At 40.1% G+C, this 23,724-nt stretch overlaps 1 protein-coding gene across 3 annotated transcripts in view; it reads right to left on the bottom strand.

Annotated features, from left to right (window-relative positions):
• The window catches only part of NRXN1 (neurexin 1), a 425,606-nt gene that overhangs the window by 253,404 nt on the left and 148,478 nt on the right, over window positions 1-23,724 (bottom strand). The window contains exon 1 of one of the 3 annotated variants that reach the window (XM_042824423.1): window positions 5,630-5,870. The exons of the other annotated variants lie outside the window; for them this stretch is intronic. Within the exon in view, the coding sequence (XP_042680357.1) occupies window positions 5,630-5,870 (241 nt within the window). Of the gene's footprint in view, window positions 1-5,629; window positions 5,871-23,724 lie in introns of those variants that run through there. 3 annotated transcript variants of the gene reach the window in all.

Genomic DNA, 23,724 nt, shown 5'->3' with positions numbered 1-23,724 from the left:
AAATGTCATGTTGGTTGTCTGAAGAGGTTACGGGCTATTGCAAGCTTTGACCTAGGAAAAGACAGCAAAATGGGCTCCAATAAACTGACCTATGGTTCTGTTGAAAATAAAATGATCAAGCATCCTTTGGTTAGACACTGTAATGATCCTCTGTGTGAGAAAACTGACAAGATATTATGAATTCAGAATTGCTTGTCCTTAGTCATGCTGGGCACTGAGTTCAGACAGTTAGAGTTCAGTCTAGAGAGTTGTCCTCAGATTGAAATGAAGAGACAGAAATCTCCCTTCAAGCCAAGAAAACTTCTAGCTATCAGTGAAAATCCATCTTTGAAAATTAGAAACAGTGGGAAGTACGCTCTATTGAATGCTAAATTAATTTCTTCTGATAACTTATTTCAAACAGTATTTGATTAAAAGACAATGAAACATGCTTAAATCTGGAAAAACATGGTTACCACAGGCTGTGGCAAAAGTGGCATTACTGATAAGTGACAACAGTGTTGTTATTTGTTTAGCTCTTGTAAAGGCACCCCAGTCAATCAATAGCTCTGCATGTACGAAGGCAGCAGGGCTTGTATAAAGATGCTTATCAGAAATCCATGAGCAGCATTCCACTTTTGATTATAGTGCTCCAGACTGTCTGCAATACTGCTCAAGGCTGTATGCCTCTTTGACAAGCCATACTGACAGAAATAATAATATAGAAACCACACTTCCTATTTTGCATATCTAACTGCACTGCCAATTAACCACTATGCTGACTGAAATTGCTTTGTTATTCATTTTATTCCAACTGATGTTAATACTTCGGCAGCTGATGAGGATAATAACTGATAGGGGTATATTGGAAATTTTGAAAGGAGATATAAAATTTATGTAATTTAAAGATGTGGAGAAAGCTGCTATGCTTCACAGCCTTAAAATATGGAAATGCCTCAGTTATGTATAAGAAGTATTCAGAGTAGGAGAACCAGGAGGTATTTGGAAACTTGTGAATGAAAAGAAGATATAAAATAAGAAGCTTGTGATATAGAAACACATTTTAAAGAAGAAAAAAAACCCAAAACATTAACAGAAAGATCTCTTCTTAAAAAGCAATTAAAACACAATGATGAGTCTTTTTCACTTCTACCTCTAATACTACGCTGTGCAACAATGCTTGAACATCTGGAAACATTTACATTTGGTGTCTTAATCAAAACATAACCCTTTTCTGCAACATGATAAGCATATTCTAACTGGGAAATGACATTTCATTTACACTCATCCTTAAAATATTTGTTTTATTATAATTACAGGCAGACATAGCAATTCCAGTCTATGAAAAAAAATAAAAAGGCTATAAAAACATATTTTCCTGTTAGTAAGTCTTTCCTTACCATTTTCTTACACAGATAAAATGCTACCTATACTTCCTAGGCAGATTTTTCAAAGTTGCTTTGATTGTGTTCTTCATTAGAGTAGCACAAATGACTTCACTGCAGTGTTGCAATTCTGACTCTGCTATTCTTACTGAAAGCTCCTGGGGAGTTCAATGAGCATCTTCACTGAACAAGGGCTGCCTGATCCAGCTCATAGTCTGACATGTCAGTAAGGCTGGGCTGGTGACTCTGTTACAGAAGTGTCTCTAAGTGGACACAGTTTGGATGTATGTAGTGCACACCAACTTCAGCAGCAGTGACAAAGCAGAGAGTGGAAGAAAGCGGCTTAGCTGAGAAGTGGGAGGTCTGTGTGCTTATTCTTGCTTTCTCATCAGGTTCTGGGTAGAAAACACTTAGTGAGGATATGTGCAATGGTAACACACAATTCCTGTGCTCAGCATCAGCTGTCACCTCCAAAACCCCACAGCTAACTCTTTTTCCCTAAGCATGCATTTTCCACAAACCCTTCCCCCTGCTCAGGAACTTTGCTGTTGAAACACTTCTTCACTTCCTCTGCTCAGCTGCTTAAAATCTTTCCACCACAAAGGTCCCAAATGTATCCCAGCACCAAACTCCTACTTTATTAACAACTGCCCCCAGTACGTTATCCCTTCCACTTTGGACTCCCCCCACTCCTCCTAAGCCAGTGGCCTACATCTTGGCCATAGATCTCACCATGTCAGACCTGCTGTGGCCCCATGTTAACCCAGGCCCTTTGATGCACCGCCCCTATGCATATAACTCATCTGTAGCTTTTCTGCTGTGAGCACACAGATCCTATTCCCTCCTCATTTTTGCCTTTTCTTTCCAAGCACAAGCACAAACCGACATGCACATTTCATTAGTCACCTCCTGGCTCCTGTTCTGGGAAATATATATATATTTACAAAAATAAATAGAATCAACTTACATTCATCAGAAAACCACCTGCACAACAACCTGAGACACAGAGAGAGAAACAGCCAGAATAAATGGCCATTCATACTTGTCATTTGGTGACTGAACAAGGAGTTGGGGGACAACAAAAGGCCCAACTGACTAGAGACCAAAGAGGCATTTGTAGGAAGGAAGGTGAATGAGGATGACGCCAGCCACCTGTACAGCTAAATACTTAAACGTTTTTCCTCATTCAATGTGCAATTTTCACTCCACATAAGCTACAACAAAAGCAATAACCTTCCTCTTAAACAAAGCAAGGAGACAGGAACATAGGTCACCAAATGCCCTGCGTGCTGCAGGTAAGAACTGAGCAGCCCAGGACTTACATTTGTGAATGTTATTCTTTTTCTTACTTCTCTGCATTTCTCTGCATATTGCCACAACACAGAGAGAGTCATTTTCCTATTTATTCCTATGCTTAAACTCTTGATTCCTTCAACCATCTGTCACCTTTCCAAGTTTAATGAGAGTCAGAAGGCTAAGCAAAAAAGAACCAAAAAAAAAAAACCAGCAGCAAAAAAAACCCTACTTGAAAGATGTTTAATTTTTACTTTCAAATATTAAAAAAATCTATGTGGTGAACTACTTTTTATGTAACAGGATGAGCTAATTGCTTGCTTAGTATCCTGTTTGTCTCTCTGAGGCACAACACTGACAGCTAAAACCACATGAGTTCATGCTACTAAGCAAATCCCCAGCAAATTTACCTGAAGAGAGTGTTAGCAGCAAGATTGTGGTTTGGTTTGTCAAAAGAAGTGGCAAAAATCCAGCCACACCAGGCTTCTGGCTTTGCTTATACTATTAGCTAGAAGAGGGTTGGCTGAAGGAATGTGGAAAGAATAGAAAAGCAAAGCAAAGCTGAGCAGATGGGGGTGGTAGTGCTAGCTGGTGCCAGGGGTAGAGGAGGAAGGTGTGGATGTCTGAGCACTGTGGTGACATTTATTGAATGGCTGGGAAAAGTGATCGTTTCTCCTTCTTTCAACACCTCCGACTGGTAACATTAGAGTGTGATGTTTTCAGGGGATTGACTAATTGACCTACCCTAGAAGACCTTTGCAACCTGTAATAGGTACCATGCTGCAGAAAACTGGCAAAGCAACAAAAAGGCAGGCAGGAGGTCACGGCAAAGACTGCAACCTTTATGTGCATTCGTGTTAGACTGGAATGGAAAAACTTCAAACTGAATGAAGCTAATGCTGAGTGGAGCTCATGCTGAAGCCAGGGGTGCTAAAGGATACAAGTCAGGATACAAGCTCATGCTAAACCTGCATGGGCTGAGACTCTGCAGAAGTGCCCTCTGATGTCAGGGTGAGGAATAAGCAGCCCTTCACTCAGTGCTCTCCGACTGATGCTCAGAAATGTGGTGATGGACTCAACAGGAGCTGCATCCAACCCTGCTCAGCCATAAAGACAAATGTTCCTGCCAAGCTCATAGAAGAAAACGGGAACACCTCTCTTTAGAATTAATAATGGAAGGAATTAGATGTTTTAAAATGCCACCCAATTGTAGAGCTTCTGATAAGCACGGAAAATCAAGGACACTTAGAGTTATCAGGTAAAGGCTCCGAAATACCTTCTTATGACATGTAACATCTTTCATTTTGTAAAATCAGCTACTTAACTTCTGGAGAGGCTCCTGGGCTTCCCTATGAAGTCCCTACATGTCAGCTCCACCACTTCATCTTTCATTTCCCTTAACAAGACTCATTTCCTCCAAGAGTTGCCTTTCTGCACCATTATGCTTTGACTAGGTCAAGGTAACGTTTTTAAAAATTGGCAGAAGGTAGGATTTTAAAATACATTCCACAGAATTATGGCTGGTACTTATATGATTACATTTCTTTTCCCCTCATTGTTTCAGCCTCCCCTCAAATTACCAGCAAGCCACAAAATGATATCCCCAGATGTACAGAACTCCAAAAAACAGTAAGTATATATGTGTTTGTGCACACATACATCTCTAATTTTCCTCTTTAAGAACATCCAGTACAAAGCATGCAGCATTCTCAGTCTTGTGCTGCCTGAACACACTACAGCGGAGAGTGGTGGCCTGAATTTCTGTCCCTCTTTCTTTTGAATTAGCCCAGCCACCTAACTTCTTTTTTAATTAACAAGATGCTCCCGAAGAGTCATTTCTGGACATTCTGCCTCTTTGGCAGTTTACCACTGAGGGGTCTTTAGCACACAAAAGAAATATTCAGGTGAACAATGCAATCACATCCTCCAATGTTGGCACTGTTAATCACTGGGAAATAAAAAAAAAAAAAAACACCAACCCAACCCATTGAATCCTAACTACTTCGTGCCCACAACTGGGTCACCTCGCCCAGAGACGCAAAGGTTAAGCAGGAGATCCGGTTTTCACTTTGCAAATCTTGTAAATGACATCGCATGATCGTGCAAATGAAGCAAGGCGAGATGAGAAAATCAAGAGGAATGAAGCTGTATAACCTAATCAGAAGCCAACATGGGTTTTTCTTTATCTTTTTTTCCCCTCCCTCAGAGACAAAGGGAGGCTTTGGTTTTAAATCCCTAAAACACAGTCTGGTGCTTAGCTTTCTTTTAAAGCAACGCTGAGCATACTCATGTCTATTTCACATACATTTATGTATAGGTTCGTCTAAGTAGATATGCAAAAAGAAAAACTGTAACAGCGCTGTTTAAAGGACACCGAAGCAGCTTCCCATCACTTCAGAAACTAAGTGTCATAGGACTGTAATTCTTGAGCATTTACACCATAAAGGAATTTAAAAAAAAAAAAAAAAAAAAAATCTCCGTCCCTCTCCGGACCACGACAGCGGGCAACGAACAGCTTATTTCCCGAGCCCCTGCATAATTAGCTGACCTCTGCCTTAGTTCATCGACTTTCCACCAAGGTAACGAATGGGAAGAACTCGATCCTCGCAGCGCTTTCAGCGGCGCACGGACTCCCTCCCCGCCCCTCGCTCCCCGCCGGGTCCCTGAGCGCCCGGCCCTGCCCTGCCCTGCCCTGCCCTGCCCCTCTCCTCAGGACACAGCCCCGCCCGCCCCGCTCGTCTGGCACCCCCGGCTGTGGCGGGGGGCACCGGGGGGCGAGGGCCGGGGCTCTCCTGGCTAGGGGCAGCGGCTGCGGATGCCCCGCGGTGGAGAGGATCCGGAGGAGCAGCGTGGGGACACCGCGGTCCCCGGGGGAAGTCCCAGCGCCGGCTCCTCGACGGGAGCAGCGGGACGGGCACGGCCCGGGCGCCCACCCCGCCCCACAAGAAACCGAGCGGCGTGTCCGAACCCACCGTGTCCGCCTCGCAAGGAAGCCGGTGACCTGTAGATAGCGATAGGCACTGAATGATGTTTGCTGCTGCCGTGGAAATGGTGAATGTGGTGAGCGCCCAGGCTGGAGGCTCCCCACGCCACCCCAAGGAGGCCGCTGAGCGTGAGAGGGACTATCCAGAGCAGCGCCAGGCGGCCCCCAGCGCTGCTGCCGCTGCCGCCGGCGGGGCCCGGCTCGGGGCTGCCCCTGAGCAACCCCCCCATCCTCGGTGCGCGGCGGCCTCGGGGGGAGCGGCAGCCGCGGCGAAGGAGGCAAACTTTGGGCGGGAGCGCTCGCACACACGCAGCCGGGGCCGTCGGCTCACGGCACCAGGCGAGCCATCTCTTCCCTGTGGGAAAGCTGCCGGGGATCCTTTTCTCCTGGTCTTCTTCTACCCAAAACAATCCGAGACATAGTCAGAGGCGGAGAATCCAGGCAGGTGAGAGCCTTGGCAAAGAGGTGGAAGAGAGGAATAGCCCCGCGCTCAGGCAATCGCTAGTTTCAGCTTTCCCGGGGCCGCCGCTCATTAACAACACTCCACAGTTGCAAAGGTTTACGAGAGCGCCAAGCGTTCCCCCATCCTCAGAAATCCGCGGGGTAACCAACGGTGCCACATTTCTGCTCAGAAAGAAAAAAGGGGATGCCACTCCATCAGCCGGCGCTGGGAAAGCGGAGAAAAATCAAACTGCTGCTCTTCCTTCCATTCATCTCCGAACTGCTGAGCCCCTCGGAGCGGCGTGCACACGCACACCCGCTCTCACACACACGCACACACACGCACACTCGCACCCAGACAATGAGCGGGCTGCTCCGGCAAGCTCGGCTCTCTGACTACTGACAGTAATACCCGAGGACGTTTTCAGGGAGAATAGTGCACCCTTATGAAAGAAGCTGGGAAAAAAAAAAAAAAAAAGAAAAGAAATAACCACGCTCGCGAAGAGCAGGGCTATGCAAATCTGCAGTCTCCAAACAGCAAATCACTGAAGCCTGGATGCAATGCAGAGGACGAGCCTATGTTAAGGAGGGAGGCTGAGTTCAGCTCCTACACAATCGCGCTCCGCTCCGGAGCTGCCAGAAGGCGGCTCGGGCGGTGCGGGCACAACACGGGCGGACGGCCGCCCCGCGGAACGAGGAGAGCTCCCCTGTGGCAACGTCTCAAAAGCCCGCTTTCTTCTCAGAAAGAACGATTTCGGGTCTTTAAATTGACCTAAACTTCACCCATCAGACGGTACCTCTGTCTTTTCGAGCAGCAGCTTTGATTCTCCGCTAATGACACACATGGCGCCTAACAAAGAGTTTCGGCTCGGGGGGAGGAGGGGGGATGAGAGGGGAGGGAGGGGAGGTTGTAGTGTTTTGGTTTATTTTATTTCATTTCCCTGCCTTACTGCCTCCCGCCGCCACCAACCGGGTTAGGAAACGTCCCCATTGTCGATCCCCCCCCCGTCCCACCCCACCCCCGGCTGCGGGGCTCGCCGCTGCCTCGCCCCCACCGCAGCGGGAGGGGCCGCCTCAGCCCCCGCCGCCGTGCGGGGCGATACCGCGCGGAGCAGCGCAGCCCCTGCAGTACCGCACCTGGGCACAACAGGGTGTGAGAGCCACACGCTGTCGCTCCCAGCCTCCCGTAATCCCGTGCCATGCCTTCGGCGGCATGAGATCATGGGTGTGGATGCGTGAAAGGGAGAGGGCGAGGGGTGGGTGTGAAAATGCCTTTTTTTTTTCTTTCTTTCTTTCTTTTATACCCCTCGCATTCATTTCAAACGCAAAACCGCTGCTGTTTGCTGAGGTACTTTCTAATTTGCGCGGATGCGATCCGAAGTTGCAATCCTTACTCAGCCGCGGAGGCTGTAGGAGAGGAAAAGCTTTTCATCCTGCTCTGCTTAGCCCAGCAAGGGTCGTTCTCCTGGGGCGAGAGGAGAGCCCCAAAACCCCGAGCTGAGCCGAGAAAGCGGCTGCAGCCCCCACCCTGCCCCGAGGGGATGCAGATTTCCATCCCCAGGCTGGAAACATCGTCCGTCTGCAAGTATAGCAGAGGCGTTGGGGCAAATTGTAAAAACCCTTCATGCAACGATGGAAGCACTCCAGGGAAACAAATAAACGGATTAACCAACAGGCTTAGCACCCAAACCTTTCCCGGGCTTCATGCAAGTGCACGTTCTGCCCCGCTAACCCAGTGCTGGCCTGCAAAACAGCAAGACAGTGCTTAAGAAACTCAGGGACTTCTCCCACCTGTGCTTTTGGGAAGCCTTTGTTCAAAAGAAATGAAAATCTCACATTTCCAACTTATCAGCTTGCAACTGCTGCGCACTGTCACCTCTCCAAAAAACAAACAAACAAAAAAACCCACCAAAACAATCGACCAACCAACAGCAAAACCCCAGTAAAACAGTTCATGGTTTAAAAACAAAATCCAATACAATAAAATCTCTCAAATAATTCCTCGAAGAAATACAGCCTAGATTTGCCAGCTCTGCTAAAATTCAAGCCCCCAAAGTCTATTTATTGTTCCTGCAAGTAATGCACATTAGGAAACTTATCCATACATACTACTGTTTTCTTTGACTCAGAAAACAAAATATTTCAGTCACTGGAACCAGGTTTTTGGTAAACTGTTGGCAAGTTGCTTTAGAAGCATGCAGTAGTTAACTGATTGTTCTTAATGACAGTAGACAGCCTACAATATTTTGAAAGACATACACTTTCCTGCAATAGGAAGCTTTACTGCCAGCCGTGTAACAGTACAGTTGGCACAGTGAATCTCAGCTGGCAAATCCTCCTTAGGCCATCTCCTGCTTGGCTCTTTTAAGGCCCCCATCATGAGCTCTGTTCTGCTACTGCTCAGTGGGAGTTTCCCTTTTGGCATCCAGGAAGGCAGGGCTTTGCTGTGCGGTTCCTGTTAGTTGTAGCCTTACAACGGATCTTTGTACAGAATCCTTCCAACCTAAGCTTAGTTTGTTGAACTAAAATCCAAGCTTTGGTGTGGACACAACTGTAGGTCTTCGTATTCTTTGTCTTATTAGGTACATTTGTTGCCTGAGTACCTTCATCTAAGTGTTTACTCAATCTGCCACCTCCATCACGGTGGTATGAAGTATAAAGGTATAAAGTATTTAAATACCAAGGACAGATGAATAAAATGTTTATGTACTTCAGAACTACTTCATTTAATATTTAATTGAAGATAAAAAGAGTGTTAAAGTGCCCACATTATTAAATGTATATTTACGCAGTGCATGCACGTAATTGCCACTAAGGTTTCTAGTTCAAATTTCGGCTTGGAGACTACTTAGAGCAGTTCTTTTTCCTTTTCATTAGATAGATTGTATATCTGGAAAAAAAAAAATTCTCTAGAATAACAGTGATACACTGGCATAGGCTGCCCAGGGAGGTGGTGGAGTCACCATCCCTCAAGGTGCTCAGAAACCATGGAGACATGGCACTGAGGGACATGACAATGAAAATGGTAGGGATGGGTTAGCAGTTGGACACACTGATCTTAATGGTCTTTTCTGTGTGTTTCTGTAATTCCTTGATTATTTTTAGGTGTTACATGGTCTTAAACGCTATTTATGGACTTCTAAATTGGTGGATTATTTTGCTGCTGAGGACACAAAAGCCAATCTCCACAACCCTACTTAGGCATCTTATTTAGTTACTTGGCGAAAATGTGAATGGGGAGGCACAAGCCTAAGTAGGCATCTTTTTCTAGATCTGGCCATGTGCTCCTATATGTGCTAATTTTAATGTACTCTCTAATTTTAATGACACTTGGCATTTTCCTGGCTCTGCACTCTGAACCATGGAAATAAATGAGGAGACTATCCAAGTTTCAAGGAAGCAAAAGGTGATCTAATGCAGTACATGGGTAAGAAACGGGGAGAAAGAATTTGTGGGAAATACACATGAAGATGGATGATGGAAAGGATAACAGAAAGGGAAAAGGAGGTTGAAGAATTAAACGTGCATGAAAGCAAAAGAAGGATGGGAACAGAAAAGCAAAAGAAGGAAAAGTGAGGAAATAAAATCCTTTCTTGATTAGGGCTTTTTTTTTTTTAACAAGCACTTCTTTCTAATTTGAAGCAAATCTTGGTGGTAAGATACTTCTGGTCTTTTCATGTTTTATTTAAAATTCTTAATTGGTAGCCTTAGCACTCAGAGTTAAGCTTTTTAATGAAAAGTAAAAGTTGAAAGCATCTGCAAGTAAACACTATGAAAACCAATGGTAAGCACAAATAATTTTCTTATTTAAAATACTTTCTTTTTTACCCCCTGCTGACATAAGAGTGAGTCTGAATCTCTGTTAGCTGAGGACTAGTTGAAGTTGAAATAATCTGACTGCAATTCCCAAGGGCACGGAATCGTGTATCCACATGATCATATTGTGGTATCAGGCTGTGAAGGCCTCACCCAAAGAAGGAAGAAGAGGAACAGAAAGGCAGTAAACGGAGTTTGGGTAAACAAATAAATGTCCTATTAGAGGCATAGCAAATAAGCTGTGACAATAAACTACAGTGATCACACGGTAGTTTTCGGCATTTTGGAAATGTGCCCAAACCTTAGCTCAGTGAAGCTAATTTAATGGAGTTGTTTTAACCCCATTTAACACTTACCCTATGCAGGTCACATGGATAGTAAATGTGACTTTTAATCAAGTTATCTCTACCAAGTGCTCTATTAATACCAGTAGCTGCCTAGGTTTATGAGCAAGAATGTCCTTAATTGTACAAAGGCATCTTTTCCTCGTTTCTTCTACTGAGCTATGCCATTATCCTATAAATGCCAAATGCTCCCAACTAAGACTTACAAAAACAAAACGACTACTTCCACGAGTATAATTTGCATTATTTCTCTGAATAAAATGGACTATTTCTTGCTGGTACAACTTTATGTGCCTACATCCCGATTCTTGTCAATATAGTTACATCAGTTAAGATAAACAACTTGGCAACACCAGCAAAGCTTCAGCGCAGACCATGCCTTAGGCTGGCAGAAGTTGTCAGTTAAATTCAGGGCTACTTTAGGTTAAGTGCCTTCTTATACAAGCAGACTACTTTGCCCATCTCTGTTCGCCAGAGATGAAACCCCACACTTTATACTGCAACTTCTGGGCATAAACTCCTGAAGTTCAAATACGTGCAGCAAATTTGGATAGAAAAAAGCTCTAGAAACATGTGTTTGTATTACAGAGAATGCTGTTCAATGAACACTCTAACACATTTCCTGTGTTTTCCTACTGTAGCATTTCTCTGCTGGTATGGATGGAATCACATTTCATTTCAAAACTTATGGAAACTGTGATTGCAATTAAGCAGGAAAGAATTTATGTTCTTACGTCTGACAGACAGTAAATTGGAGAAAATGTGCAAGCTATCAGGTTTAACCTATCAGCAGTTATTGCTATGAACTCTGATGACTTTCAGGACCTTTAGCCAGGATCTTCCAACACTACAGATGTCGCATTTTCCATTGAAAGTGTTGATTTTCCTCTTTTAAACAGGAGAAAGTGCTTATTTTAAAAGCCAATGAATTGCAAGATGCAGAACTCAGGCCTGTCACCAGAGAATAAGAATCACAGCCAGTTTGTGTCCTAAATCCACGTAATTTAGGGAAAGGGCAGGAACCCTTTACTTTGGAAAGGAAGCCAATACAGTTTATCATATGAACTACTTGGAGACTTGGAAAGTAAAAGCATAATTCTAGGAGAGATAGATGGAGTATTTGTGTAGTTATAAAATGCACAGAAAATCTAACGTTTGGTAGTAATCTAGCTTTTTTTTTTTTTTTTTTTTTTTTAGATAAATTATATAATCTAAAAAAAGTTGACAATGGAAATACTTAGTTTGCTTTCCTTGTAACATGGGTATTTTCTCTCTATGTATTGTAAAAAAATAAATCCCTCCACAGCTAATAAATCTTTCTGACCATAAATCTGTTCATCCAAATAGGCTTAAATCTTCATATTAAATGTTTCTTGACTCTGCATGAATAAAGAGAGCAATCATCTCTTTCTATTCCTTGTTGTCAAAAGCAAGCTGATTTTGTTTATTCCTACCAAAACCACTCATAAGCCACATCCTTTCAGTTCAGAATAAAAGGGACTGGTTGGAGAGCATTTTTAACAAGGAGCTGACTCTGAAAGGAAGCTCCCTCTTGGTTTGAAATCACCCTGGTTGGTCCATCAGTCTGCAGGGCACTTTGCCAAGTCCATGCACTGTTCCTTGCATTAGCCCTGCTTTGACTTGCTGTCAGGAGGATGGCTCATATTCCACTGGAGTTGTCTTTTGCTGGCTGCCAAATGCTGTAATGCCATTCAGTTTTGTGTTTTAATTTCTTTGTCTAAATTTGCACAAAGGGTGCTAACACTTTGGCTTGGTTCCCCTTTTCATTCCAATACAAAGCCATGGGAATTAAGGCCAAATCCACATGTATATACATGGAGACATTTAAGAAATTCATTGTCCTGTACAAAGCAGGGCAGGTTATATTCTCTGCGGACTACTGCACTAGAACTTAATTCTATAGGCAATTAGCTGCAGAACTTGCAGAAGCCTCTGATTTCTACCAGTGCTGCCACAGGAATTGGCATTGCATTGCTGCAGGACAGGGAGATCCTTGACTGCAGCTTAAATGCTACTAAATGGAAATCAGCAAGTGCTCTGGACAGGGACAAAAACCAAACAACCAAAGAAGAACAACAACAAAACCCACTCTAAAATAAGTTGCAAATTAGTCAACATGATGTTTGATGAGATCAGTGGTAGATGCCAATAACAGAACCCAGAGTGGCGCTGTTCTGCGTCCAGTACAGCATACAAAGAATAAGTGAAACATATTTGTTTATAAAGATCTCCATAAATAAGAGAAGTCTGTGTTTTTGGTTGTTGTGTAGCTCCTGTTATGACTTACATAACAGCTGGGATATTAAGTGCCACATCAGGACCAAGCTAAAACTAAATTCCAAGTGTGATGGCCCTAAGATGGGAAATTGAATTTGAAGAGCTTGCAATAGAAAGCTGATCATCTTTTCTTTGGTGGGAAGCCCACAGGTACAAGGGAGAGACCTAAATGATGGAATGACTAAAGCTAAGAACAGTCAGGAGACATGGTCTTATTACAACGCACCCAGAGGGCCACAGGAATCATCACAGGGCTAGAACATCTCTGTGAAGAAAGGCTGAGAAAGTTGGGTTTGTTAGCCTGAAGAAGAGAAAGCTGCAGGGAGACCTCATTGTGGCCTTCCAGTACTTAAAGGGAGCCTACAGGAGAGCTGGAGAGGTACTCTTTATCACAGTGTTGTGCGGTGACAGAAAAAGGCATAAGACACTTAAACTAAAGGAAAGTAGATCTGAATTGCACATTAGGAAGAAATTATTTATTTGGAAGATGTTTAGACACTGAACCAAGTTGCTCAGAGAAGCTGTGGATGCCATATCTGGAGGTTTTCAAGACCAGACTGGATGAGGCTTTAGTGGTAGGTGACCCTGCTAAAAGCAAGGGGCTGCAACTGGATGGTCTGTGAGATCCTTTCCAACTCATACATTCTTTAGCATATTTTCCTGATATGATTTCTAAGGTGCCTTCCAACCTGGTTTGTGATTATTTCCCCTATCTTTCTAGTCCTTGGAAAAGAAGACGATGTATGGTGGAGTCCCACCCCACTGCCTTCCTTAAACATATTTGTCCTGTAACAATTTTAACAGAAAGAAAATGGTGAGGAATACCTTGCTATCATTTTGTCCACTCATCAACACACTGCTTTAGATCCCAGACAGCTGTACTGCTACAGATGGATGTAGAAATGACCACAGTTAAATGCAGAATTGTAAGAGGACACCATTAACTTTTGGCATTCATAACTTTAAAGTGTCCAAATACTTATTTAGCTTTAAGCCTTTTGTTTGTTTGTTTTAAAGAAAATGCATCATCATTCTGCAGAAACTCTGCTTGTAGTGCCAAGAAAATGTCTATAGCTGAGTTATGAACCTCTGAACATGCAGGTTTAAAATGGAAATGCTGACAACCTTAAATGCAGTGGCAAAAATACTGTCACTACAATAATCCTTGTAATCTAATATATTAGCCCTGGGGGAATGCAGAATTCAATTGCTGGTCTTAGACAGCCTTTCTGAGGTTCAATTCAAATTACATAATTATTCTATATCCTTCAAGTTCTTTAAAATACATTCCAAATGCAGTATTGTACATTCCAAAATATTTATTCTTCAGAGATTGATTTGACTTTTTTCCTCCTTCTTTAAAGAGAGATATATGACCTCAGAGGCAAGCGAAAAATCATTAATAAAGTTTACAACGTGTGACACTCTTTTGTGTATGAAAGACTTACTTTCTTCCAGATTTTCTCAGTTATGTTGCCAAGATGATTCCCCCAGAGAGCTATGTGTTTATCTTGACAGGTGTCAGTGAGATCTGCAGAGTCTCAGCGGAATTGTTACTGGTTGCTTTGAGGTACAGTAGAAAACATTAAGTCTGCAAACTAATGAACTTAGCTTATTACATTCTAAATAAAATAAACCACAGACTAACCTGGATTACTCTGCTAATGTCTTTCTAATGAAGCTTTTATTGGGCATATGGTGTGGCCTTGCTATTTTCCTCATCTAGCTAGCACAAGCAAAACCTCAAAATAAAACCTACACGTTCCTTTTCCGTTGTATCAAAAACTCACTCTGATAATTATTTTCAAATTGCTATTTTGCTAGCATAACCTCTGATTAATTTACAAGACTAAATGGATAAAACAAATTAAAAAAAAAAAACAGATAATTATAAGAAGCAGGAATCACTGTTAGTAGAAGAGGAAAACACAATTTCTGCTGTTACAAAGGGAAAAATATAAACCGCAACTGCTAAGTTTTAATTACTTTAAAATGCATTCCGTGACCTGTCCTGACAATAGCAGAGAATCACTAACTAAATGCTCCAACTTCTGAAGTTAAATTATCATTCCTTAGCTACAGTCTATTAGCATTTTCCAGCCCTGAGCTGTAACATGCCATAATTTCATAATGCATATTAGAAGCAATTAAAACAATAGGTGCTTTAACAGGAAAAAAAAAAAAAAGAAAAAAAAGAAAAAAAAAAAAGAAAAAAAAAGAGTTCTAAGCAAAGTGAAACAAGATAGCATAATTTCCAGACAGCTACGCCTTTTGTTTGTGTTATAACTTACTGTCTGCCTGTGTACATACGAGATCAGAACAGAAGGAAAGGCACTCTTTAGTTACATTCATCTTCTGGGAGCACACTGCCCAATTTAGGTGTAAGCTTATACCAGCAACCCGAAGAACAGAAAAACCACACGTCTTCAGCTTTGATTTACTGTTTCAAATCATTAATTTCATTTTTCTGTTTCCTGCATACACTTTTGCTTTGCTTCCATATTTTCAGAAGCCCTTTTGAGACAAAATAGCCCAAGCTCCCTCCTCTCTTTATTTACTTCAGCAACAAATTAACAGTAAAGTTTTCACAGAGGATAAGAAAGTAGATACAGTGAGAACATAAGGAGAACACAGTTTTTCTTTTCTTCAGCACCAGCAGCCAGAAACAGTATGAAAGCAATGGATCATGAAGAAAAGCAATTTCCTACTTCAGGGATTAAGCAATGCCTTCTTTTGTAATCTTAAACGAAAGTTCTAGCTATTTTTTTTCCTCAAGTAATACCGATTTCTTTTTTTCCCCCCAATCTAAATAAATATTCACCAGAGAAGCTGTAACAGTCCCAAACACATCACTTTTTAGCCAATGAACAACACAGATAAAACCCTTCATGTTGCACTTCTTTGAGTGGGACTATCGGTAGCACAAGAAAAATAAAGCTACTACACAATCCATAGATAGATAATTAACTTAATGATGGAGAATATCCAGTGGTATATGTGTCCTGTTCTTTTCCTAATGACAACGATAGGTGATTTTAATAGAGAAAATACAGATAATTTGGTTGAAGTATTCAAATAAAGGCAGGTACCCATATAGTACTGTCACAGTACATTTTGCATCCAGTTCTGTGAAGATACGTTGCTAGGCTATAAGGTGATATATTACATATACCTGTTCTTTACCCTCTGTTAGCATGGATAAGATGGAAGTCCTATAGCTGTTTCTGTCAGACTTGGGGCAAATTTGAGCAGATCACTACAAGCCATTAGCCACTTAATAGCTAATTGACAAGCCAAGTCAATGTTATCAGTCATAAGGATAAAGATTATTTGCATGAGTAAGGCTTGGCAGAATTATACTCTTACCACCAATGCTGAAAGGTTTCAGCTGCTTTCATCTTCAAGCGTTATTAAACAGTGCATTGCAGGATTAAGTCCTCTGCACGTATGAATTTGTAACTATAAAGCTCTAGTGAACACTCAGTGTGGAATTAGAGCTAATACTGTGTTAAAAGCACTTTGAGATCACTTCATAATAAATGCCAATGTTTGGAATAATTATAGATGCGTGGGCCTTCCTCAGTTCTTACACATAGATAAATGGGAATCCTGTGTATATTTGATCACCTTTGCTTAAGGGGGCAGGTTGCACGGGGAAGAATGGTCACTGTAAGTTGACTTCATAGGACCAAATCTGTTCTCCTTAACATATATGCAAGTAATACTTGCAACTGGGAAAAGAATGGAAAAAGAAAATCATTTAACTCATGCCTGTGTCTTGTTTTTTAATGAATTAAATATTTTCTTAGCTAAGACAAGGCAACTCTTATACAATTAAAATGAAGTGTCACAACCAACTTATCTTTTAAAACCAGGTTATGGCAGGAAAGAAGATGCAAGACTTCTCAGCCGACAGTTCATGGCTCTATCAACACTTGCCTAATTTTACCTGCTTGTTTCCGTGAATAATAACAGGTGTGATCAGGAAAAAATACATCATGCATACATATTTTTAAAGGCTTAGAAAGCTAGCAGCTTTCAAGGGGGTTGGAGATTCGTTATCCTTGAGGTCCCTTCCACCCCTGGCCATTCTGTGATTCTTGGATCTAGTTTTGATTCTGAGAAGGACAAAAAGGTCCAAAACATATTCTTTAAGACTGTGCGCATGCAAAAACTATTATAAATTTAAGTATAAAACATGGGTGTATTGCTGGCCTTCTTTGCTTATGTAGTTCAGCATTACTGCCCAGAAAAGCTTAGGGGCATATTACATATTGGCTTTTCATTAGAAAGTTTTCAAAAACCACACTGAACCACTAGCCTATAAAAGCTCTTCCAGATTTAACAGTGTGTCAGTTCCTGGAGCTGTTTTTTTTCTTTGATGCACACTGAGTACTGCCAGTAATTTTAATCAGAATTATGCCATGCACTGGAGGAAGACAATCTCATAATTTGAATTATCACGGTTTTTCCATATCCCTGCCTCTTGCAGCAGTGCTGTTTTGTCAGTGGAGTTTGTACTGCGCAGGCTACTGATTTGTGGCTGCTTTGTTTAAAAAAGCTTGCTAACAGTCTTTCTCATGCAGATATATCAAAGTGCTTTGCAAAGCATTGAGTGGAGCAAGAAAGAACTTCTAGTGAAACTTTTCTCCATTTATAACATGAAAAGATCTCAAATTATTTGTACTGAAAAATAAAGGATACATTAGAAAAATGAACACATCACATTTTAAGATTATTTTAAAAACTATGCTCCCTTCCAATATTTTTTATGCCTTGGTTTAAAAAAAAAAAAAAAAAAATTAAGATGTCTTTTTTCATCACTATTTTTTTTAGCTGGGGCTGAACACATTTTCTCCCAATTGCTTTTCAGAACTGCCTCTAAAGTCAAAACTAGATAATTGCTATAACTGAAAATCAGTGCACTTTACTCCATAAAACTCCTACTCTGAGTAATACTCTGCAAGCCTTCACCTCATCTTCACTCAATTCCTACTGAAGAAGAACCAAGTACTCAAGGTACTGAAGGAAGGTTAAATGTTTATATATAAGCTTACAATGCTTGTTATTGAGTATGTTTACGTGGCTCCTGTAAGCTAGCTTTAATGAAAATATAATCTTTTTTTTATGAGAAATATGAATCAGTGTTGCTACATTTAAACTAAAAGTATTGGTGGTAAAGCTCAGTGTGAGATGGGGACACACAACCCACGTCAGATTAGATGGTCAGATACAAACCATCTCTGTGCCAGGAACCTAATGCAGATACACTATGTGTGTGGGTATGTTAACAGGACACATGCTTTACATTTGGTTGCATGAAAAGATGATGTAATATGCCTGTGGTCCTACAGCCTAACACAAAGCTTGGGACCAGGATCCCTGTTTCTTGCTTTCCCACTGCAGCATTTTTGCTTGTGTTATACAAGACAACTAACCCTATTTTGGCTAAGAAAACTTCCCCATTAGAATTACAGTCACAGAAGAGGTTTATGAAGTAGAGCATACATGACATGGTGCTGCATTCTTTCAGGCTCTAATATGTATGCTCTGGTAGAAGCTACAAAATGAGAGCTGAAGGACAGAGTGGTGGGTGGTTTTAGCCAATGACCTGAATGGAACTGACAGGAGACAAGGACCTGGACACAATCTCAGTGCTAAAAACATTCCAACAAAATCCATGTGAGCTATGAGTTATTAGAAACTATTCTTTATTCTCACCTACTTCATACTAATGATCAATTTATCGTTAATGCAAAAAGAGATTTAGAACAATGTTTATGCCATTAAAATAAATATCCATTAGATATACAGCACATCCTCCGACTACATTTCCTTCTGGAATTCTTCCAGAAAAATGGATCTATATATGGCATAATGCAATTATACTTAAATGATAATAAGCTATTGAACAAGGGGAAACAATTTACAATATTGAAAACTTCTAAAATTACTTCTCCTGTGAAAGAGGGCTTCAAATTATGCAATATACTATAAGAAGATGTTTTTTGGTATGTAAAATATATCATTAGTTGGTGTTTCTTTTTTCCCCCTTCCTTCAAAGGACATTTATAATGTGTAAGCAATACAGCAAAGGCTTTCTTCCACTGAAGAATCTCAGAGATAAGCAGATTAATTAGATTAGCTTTTCAGAAAGAAAATTCTAGTTACGCATTTGAAGAAGTTTGCTTCTTCCTTTGCGGTACTGTTAGGAGTTGGGAAAATGCTGAATGTAGAAATAAGTAGCAGCAGGGAATTCCTGCACTATTCAATACAGACCCACACAGTAAACAACAGTTTTTTTTTCTTATTTGCTAATTTTTTGCTAATCTAATCCTTTCAGGAAAAATGACAAATTGCTGTACCTCCAAGGTTCTTGGTTTCAACAATAAGATCAGCAGATGTCACAGAGATGTCTAGCCTTAAGTTCATAAGCTTCATTAGAAATTATTCTGACCTATCTGAATATAAACATAAGGACTGAGAAAGACCATTACTTTAACAAGCTTGGACATTATCTTCTTGATAAAAGGATGGAATTTCCGGTGGTTGGTGCATTGCATGAGAACACTCCTAAACTGCTGAATTCTTATCATGGATACCTTGTTGTGGTAAACAATACATTTATTTTCCTTCAAGATGAAGACTTTTTTCCTGTGCATTTTCAATCAATAAATATCCAATAAATCTTGATTTTTTATTTTACCTAATAGATATTTGGGAGGGTAAAACAAGCAGTACTTGTTTACTTTTTAGTGCCTGGTTTTAGTGAGTGCCTCCATGCTTGAACATAGCTCAGGGTGACACTGTGAGTTGGCATCTGCTCACAGTACATTGGATGTGCAAACACAAGCATAGCCTGCAAAAATATAAAGTCATTCTTCCCCTCAGCTCAGCATTAATAAAACCTCAGCAGGAATACGAGGAACAATTTTGGATATCGCACTCCAGGAAGACATGAGCCAATTGAGAGAGCAGTGAGGAGAGCAACATGACCAGAGTCCAGAGAATATGAGCTGTGCTATAGCTTGAAAGGATTGAGCTAAAGGGGAGACAACTGAGAGGGAACATGATAATAGCATTCAAATATATAAAAGGAGGTTTCAAAAGAATAAGGAAATAACTTGTTCTCAATAGTGATAATGGATAGGACAGAAAGAAATGTACTATATTGCAGCAATTAAGATTCAGGATAGATATTATGAAAGCCTCTACAGTAAGGATAGGGAAGCGGCATAAAAGATTGCCTAGAAGATGGTAAAATCTCCAATGATAGAATTATTCAGAACATCTCAGACGTAAGTCTTTCTAGAACTACTCAAACATAATTGATACGCTTTTGTGACCAGGATGACATCCTGCAGTCCTGTTCATTTTCCTATTTCTATGGATAAGACTCCTGTCTGCAATCATTTCCACTGCAAATTATTACACCAGAGAAATGAAAATATTTTCCTCCACAGAGGTGGTAAAGAAATAAGTAAGAGTATACTTCTTATCAATACCCTCTTTTTCCCTATAGATGATGTTACTAGAGATGACAGGCCTATTTGTCAGCTTGAAACAGTTCTTAGAAAACAAACAATGAGAAGAACAAACCTTATCTAGACCTACAGCAGAGAAATGAATTAGAAAAAAAAAAATACTACCTCAGCTTAATTTTCTATTCTAGATCATGAACAAAACAAATGAATTCAAGAAAGAAGAAAACGCATCAGGCACAAAGACTGTAGGTGAGTAGAAAAGAAAGAAAACTGCAAGAAAGAAGAAAGAAAGAAAATCATGCATTTTTAGTTTTAGAAGCATGCCCCTGTGGTGTGTGAACATACAGCTGACATATACATTATATATATCTGACATTTGTGCCTGAGTATTCATGCCACTTTTTAACAGTGTCAAAAACTGCATGACTAGACCTTGCTTTCTAAGACTGGACCATATCATCATCGACTGGTAAAAAGGTTGCATGTTCATGTTTGATAAATTACACACATGAAATTAAATACTCTCAGGCTCAGTGGGCTGAAGGGTATTTGTTAAATAGTTGTTTTCATGGACTTTAACCTTCAATCATACTGATTGGAAAACTTTCAGCTTCAAACCTTTTAATACTGTACTAAATTACAATATTTTATTGAACAATACTCTCAACAACTTTCTCTAAATGCTTTTTTTTTTTTTTTTTTCCTCTCTGTAGCTTACCCCTCAGTGGTTCAAATAGTCTGATGTCCTATCTGAACTTACATATGGGCATTTGCATGCCTAAAATGAAGAAGCTCTTGGTGTACAGATCAGTGAACCAGAGGATGACTGAAATAACTTACTTTTAGATTTCAGATTAAATCTTCAGTAAAATTCATTTGCTATAGCTATGAGGGAGAGAACTGCATTCTCAATACAAGAGATCTATTGTTCTTGAGGATTGGAAGGAATAGAAATTCCTTATTTCTTCCAAAAATTCTCTCTGCCGGTTACACTTTTGATAAGTCTACTAACATGCACTGTTTCATCTTGCTCTTCATGGTCAGCAGCATTGATGGAAAGAGCAAGAGGATATTGCCCCAGCAAGTTACCTACTACTTTCATTTCTTCTGTTTCAAGAAGACATTGCCTTTTTGCCATCGCGTAAAATAACTTAAGATTTGTCTCCCGTTTATTAAATTCATTAGAGATCATCATGACTATTGAATTTCTTATCAGCAGGACACTCTCTTATCAGTAATTCCCCTTCTACAGTCCTTCAGAGAAATGATTTCCTTTGATTCTTTTTGTAAAGGAATCCCCACAGTTTGAAAAATAAAGCTATTGCACCTGATTTCTCCACTGCTGAAGCTTGCGTTTCTATCCAGAAAGAAAAGAAAATGTCAAAGAACACATCTCAAGCATGGGAGCCTTTCCAGACCCCTTTTGCATTACTTCCTTCACAGTACTTTTCTACAGTTTCCTAAATACAGGCCTAGAAACAACTGATCTTCGTTTATGCTTCTATTCCAGATACTTCGCTAGTATAAAACGTGTAAGAAACATTAAGCATATAAGCAATACAACAATCGTAATGAAAATAATAAAAGGAAAAGACATAAACAAACAAAACCACCCAAGCAGAACAGTTGGATAAAAATAAACTTAATTAAAGTCACAGCTGCAATGTCATAACATCAACATAATCATCAAATTCAAGAATCGGCATCACTAGTGGATCGTTTGTCACAAGATCTGGGAAACACTGAAGGTATTGAAGGGATATATGCAAAAAATAAGATCAGAGAATGAAAAGCAGAGGACACAGAAACAGAAATCCACAATATAAAACAAAAAAAAAAATCAGAACAGCTGTAATTCTGCCAATGGACTCGAGTGTCTGCAGAATGTGTGATATCAAAACCTGGTCATTTCCAGCAGTTTATTCTCTTAATACATTTATGAAATAGATGTTAAAATTAAGTGTTAACCTTCTTCAAAAAGAGTCAAGCTTTTTACATCATACTTCAGAAAAGCTTCAGTACTGAAATGGAATACATTTCAAATGGAAAGATCAAAGTTATCTCATCCCATCCTAGAACACAGAAAGTAAGACATTATTTTAGTCTAGAAGGTTTCTGATCCTGATTTCTAATACATTGGAAGCCTGACTACTTTCCAAGATGCACAAAAGTGTACACAGTTTCATTGATTCACAACTGTCCAATTAAATATAATTTTTGCTTATTGCTCTTGAACAATGAAGATTTTTATATAGCTATTTTCCCTCTGGTTTTCAGTAAGCCAAGCAGCACTTGTTTCAACAGAACATTATTATGAGTTTCATTTCTTTCCAAATGCATTTTCCAGTGGATGGTACTTTAAAAAAAAAGAAAAACCCACAAAACAAGCATATGAACATAAAAATAACCCACATCAATACAACTGTGTTGCACTGCTTACCCCCCTACAAAGAGAAGGCTTTTCTGCCTTCTTGAGAATTCATCTAGACTGCAGGGTGAATATTGACTCCTGGACTGATCATCATAGCTGTAAGATTGAGCATGGGACCACAAAACGAGGAGTGAGTGAGATGTGTGTGTGTAGATGCTTGCTTGCATGTACATCCAAAAGAGAAAAGTAAAAAATCTGGACTAGTGCTTGCATATCAACTGTAACATTTCAGAGGCTCTCAGCAATCCTTAAAAAGGTTCTCCTCATAAGCTTTCCTGCCCAAGGCAATAAATATTGGCATGATCTCACATTAATGACTAGTATATTAAATGGAAAATAACACTATTTATAGCAAGGTTTTGGCTTAATAATCATAGAATACTTATGCTGGTTTAATCCTTTTTCACTAAATACATTCTTGCAGCTTTGTGAAACAGCTATAACATATTTTAAGTATCCAGAGCTACTACCAAATGATTAGCAATATAAAATCGTATTGTAGAACAGTTCACTGGAAATTATTATTATTTATTTATTTTTTAGCCTCAGAATGGTTTTGAGGTAACAATGTTTGTATCAGACTTAAATTGCTGATAGGCCCTACAATTGCACCAATCTTTTTCTCTTCTCTACCCCCCATTTTTAAGGTTTCTTAAGCTATCATTTTGGGAATCTCTCACATTCATTTATAGCAGGTAGTAATATAAAACACATTTACCCTGTATACGAATATAATTCCATAATCTTCTGTGGAGAAGGAGCTATATACTTCCATAAGATGGTCCTTAAGTTACACATCTGTGCTTTTCAGTGACTTAATATTTCCTCAAATTCTAAGTGTTTAAAATCATTTCCTATTAATTAATTCCTATTTATATTGGCCTGTTGCCATACAAACCCCAGTTAATAAACTTTACTCATCTTTAAAGTGCAAACACTATAATCCTCATTTTCAGCTAGAGAGTAACACAGTTTCAATTTAACCAGGGTAACAGGAAGTTGCTATTTTCAGAATATGAGATTAGGAAAAGGAGCTCAAATCACAGCTAGAATAATTTTAGGGATCAAAATTATAAAATACATATGGAAAAATGCTGAACTGATCCAAGTTAACATACACAGTTTTTTCAATATAGCAGTAGCAGTTGACACAGGAAGAGCAGCTGGCTGGCAAGTTAACTAAGTAGAAGCATAAACTCAATTTTGGTGTGCATTAAGTATGCCTGTTAATGTAAGAAAGAAAGTTTCTACATTTTACTGAAAATAGGCA

This window comes from Centrocercus urophasianus, unplaced genomic scaffold (genome assembly GCF_019232065.1).
Source record: "Centrocercus urophasianus isolate 14NV4802_14NV808 unplaced genomic scaffold, USGS_Curo_1.0 seq_10, whole genome shotgun sequence".
In the NCBI taxonomy this organism is placed as follows: domain Eukaryota; kingdom Metazoa; phylum Chordata; class Aves; order Galliformes; family Phasianidae; genus Centrocercus; species Centrocercus urophasianus.
This window is presented reverse-complemented; position numbering and strand designations above follow the sequence as displayed.